The sequence below is a fragment of the Protobothrops mucrosquamatus genome, unplaced genomic scaffold, assembly GCF_001527695.2.
Source record: "Protobothrops mucrosquamatus isolate PMUCROS unplaced genomic scaffold, P.Mucros_1.0 scaffold3313, whole genome shotgun sequence".
In the NCBI taxonomy this organism is placed as follows: domain Eukaryota; kingdom Metazoa; phylum Chordata; class Lepidosauria; order Squamata; family Viperidae; genus Protobothrops; species Protobothrops mucrosquamatus.
This window is the reverse complement of record NW_015389303.1, coordinates 91,177-93,800: the sequence shown is the minus strand read 5'-3', so window position 1 is coordinate 93,800 and position 2,624 is coordinate 91,177. Positions and strand designations below refer to the sequence as shown.

At 49.2% G+C, this 2,624-nt stretch overlaps 1 protein-coding gene across 4 annotated transcripts in view; it reads right to left on the bottom strand.

Moving 5' to 3' along the window:
* EXOC6B (exocyst complex component 6B) overlaps positions 1-2,624 on the bottom strand; it is a 145,799-nt gene that overhangs the window by 58,768 nt on the left and 84,407 nt on the right. For all 4 annotated transcript variants that reach the window (XM_029286318.1, XM_029286319.1, XM_029286321.1 and 1 more), the window contains one exon: positions 2,300-2,441. In XM_029286318.1, coding sequence (XP_029142151.1) covers positions 2,300-2,441 — 142 coding nt within the window. The remainder of the gene's footprint in view (positions 1-2,299; positions 2,442-2,624) is intronic.

The window sequence follows — 2,624 nt, the reverse complement described above, 5'->3', positions numbered from 1 at the left end:
CTGTCCCCCTGCCAATACAGACTGCGTACGGTCGGTGAGGAAGGAGGAGAACCACCGCATAACGGTGCCTCCCACTCCTAACCCACCGAGACGCCGCAGCATGATACCGTGGTCTACAGTATCAAAAGCCGCTGAGAGGTCCAAAAGAACAAGGACAGAGGAATAACCTCTGTCCCGGGCCCTCCAGAGATCATTAACCGATGCCTCCTGCCTTGACTGTGTCCAGGGAAGAGAGGGCAGAAGCTTGTCAACGAGGAAGGCAGATTTGCTTAACGACCGTGTTGCTCACTTAACAATGGCAGCGATTCGCTTAACCAATGTGGCAAGGAAGGCTGTAAAATGGAGCAAAACCCACTTTGCAAATTTCTCACTTAGCAACACAAATTTTGGGCTCAACTGTGGTCGTAAGTCGAGAACTATCTGTACATAAAAAAAACAGCTGTGAATTCCAGTGCACTGTGATGTAAAAGAAGGCCACTTTATACGATTGGTGGACTTCAATTCCCAGAATCCCTCAGCCAGCTACAGGGAAAGAGGCATGAGAAGGTCAGGGTGTTTCTCTGACGTTTTCCTCCTCCTCCTCCGTCTCCAACCCAGGGTCCCTCAACGAGCTAATCTGGGGGTCCCAAAGGTGCTTTTTCAAAAGGCCACTGAGCTTTTCTTTGTTTTTTTTTCCTTGAAGAGGTTTCACTTCTCATCCAAGAAGCTTCATCAGTTCTTCGGTTTGGTTCGGTTCCATTCGTCAGAACTGAAGAAGCTTCTTGGATGAGAAGCGAAACGTCTTCAAGGGGAAAAAAAGAAAAGTCAAGTCCGGTTGCCTTTTGGAATAAAAGCAGCTCTGGGAGAACCAGGAACTGGATGACTGAGAACTTCCATAGACAGAAATGTGGGGGTCTTTTGACATAACGTCCTCCCAGGCCACTCTGGTGAAGAGTTGGGAGGTGGGAATTGTAACCTTTTTTGGGGGGGTCTCCCTAGGCATCAAGGAGAGAAGCAACCTAGAACTAAGGAGAAACTTCCTGACAGTTAGAACAATTAGCCAGTGGAACTACCTGCCTCCAGAAGTGGTGAATGCTCCAACACTGGAAGTTTTAAAGAAGAGACTGGACAGCCATTTGTCCGAAATGGTGTAGGGTTCCTGCCTGAGCAGGGGGTTGGATTAGATGACCTCCAAGGTCCCTTCCAACTTTATTATTATTATTATTATTATTACTATTACTATTATTATTATTATTATTATTATTATTATTATTATTATTATTATTATCTTATGACAAAGAAGAATTTAAATTACTATCACAGTGGTGACTTTCTAGGAAATTATTCCACTGAGCCGAAAAAGCAGGAGGGCCAGTCCCCAAAGCTCTCCCTGATGCCAGCCTGTCCCAGCTCTCCCAGTTCAACCTTTGCACCTGGCTGCTGTCTTAGGAGAGCACGGCTTCTGACTCCCCAGCCAGCTTCCTTCTAGAAGATTCTGTTGCCCGTCTTTAGGCCAGTCATAGCCCAGGAGGAATCATAGGAGAGATTGACGGAGGAGCTGAACGGTCGGGAAGAAATAAAGAAATAAGACCAGCCACTTTGCTGTATCCCAAGGCTCTCACCAAAATTCAGCCCTGGACTTGGAGGTTCCCCTGTTTTACATTTTGGAGTGTGTTAGAAGCCCTCTGGGAATTATCCTTCTCCATTTCTCTGCTACCAGCTAATATTGGCCTCATCCGGTTATTGGGCTCCCCCCAAGGCAAGCGGGTATAACTATATTATATAAAAAAAGATGCTGAGACTCTAGAAAGAGCGCAGAGAAGAGCAACCAAGAGGATCAGGGGACTGGAAGGTAAAACATACGAAGAACGGCTGCTGGAATTGGGTATGTCCAGTTTAACGAAGAGAAGGACGAGGGGGGACATGATAGCAGCCTTCCAGTATCTCAGGGGCTGCCCCAAAGAAGAGGGAGTCAAGCTATTCTCCAAAGCACCTGAAGGCAGGACAAGAAGCAACGGATGGAAACTAGTCAAGGAGAAAACCAACCTAGAAATAAGGAGAAACTTCCTGACAGTGAGAACAATTCACCAGTGGAACCTCCGGCCTCCAGAAGTTGTAGGTGCTCCATTACTGAAGGCTTTTAAGAAGAGACTGGACAGTCATTTGTCTCAAATGGTATAGGGTCTCCTGCGTGAGCAGAGGTTGGACTGCTAGAAGATCTCCAAGGTCCCTTCCTATCCTGTTATTATGTATTGAGGACCCACCACCTTCTGCTCCCTCCCGTAACCAGCTCCAGAGCCCGAGCGAGCGGCAGCCTTACGTTCGCACTCTGCCACGTCCAGGCTGAACTGCTGCAAGGCGCCCAGGGACAGCTGTCGGACTTCGGCTTCCAGGAGCTGCTGCATCAGCGAGGTGGACAGGTGCTTGCAGGCGGACATGCAGGCGGTCTGCGCTACCTTGCCCTGGAAAGCAAAGAGAGAGGCCTCCAGGTGAGTCTCAGAGCAGGAGGAAGAGCTGGCAGCGCACCTGCGCCCGGCAGCCGCCTTTTCTCAGGCCACCTCCCCACACGCCATTCGTCCCCCGTTTGCACCTCGTGCGTGTTCCCCAACTGAAACAACCCACCACAACGGGCCCCTCAGAACAGA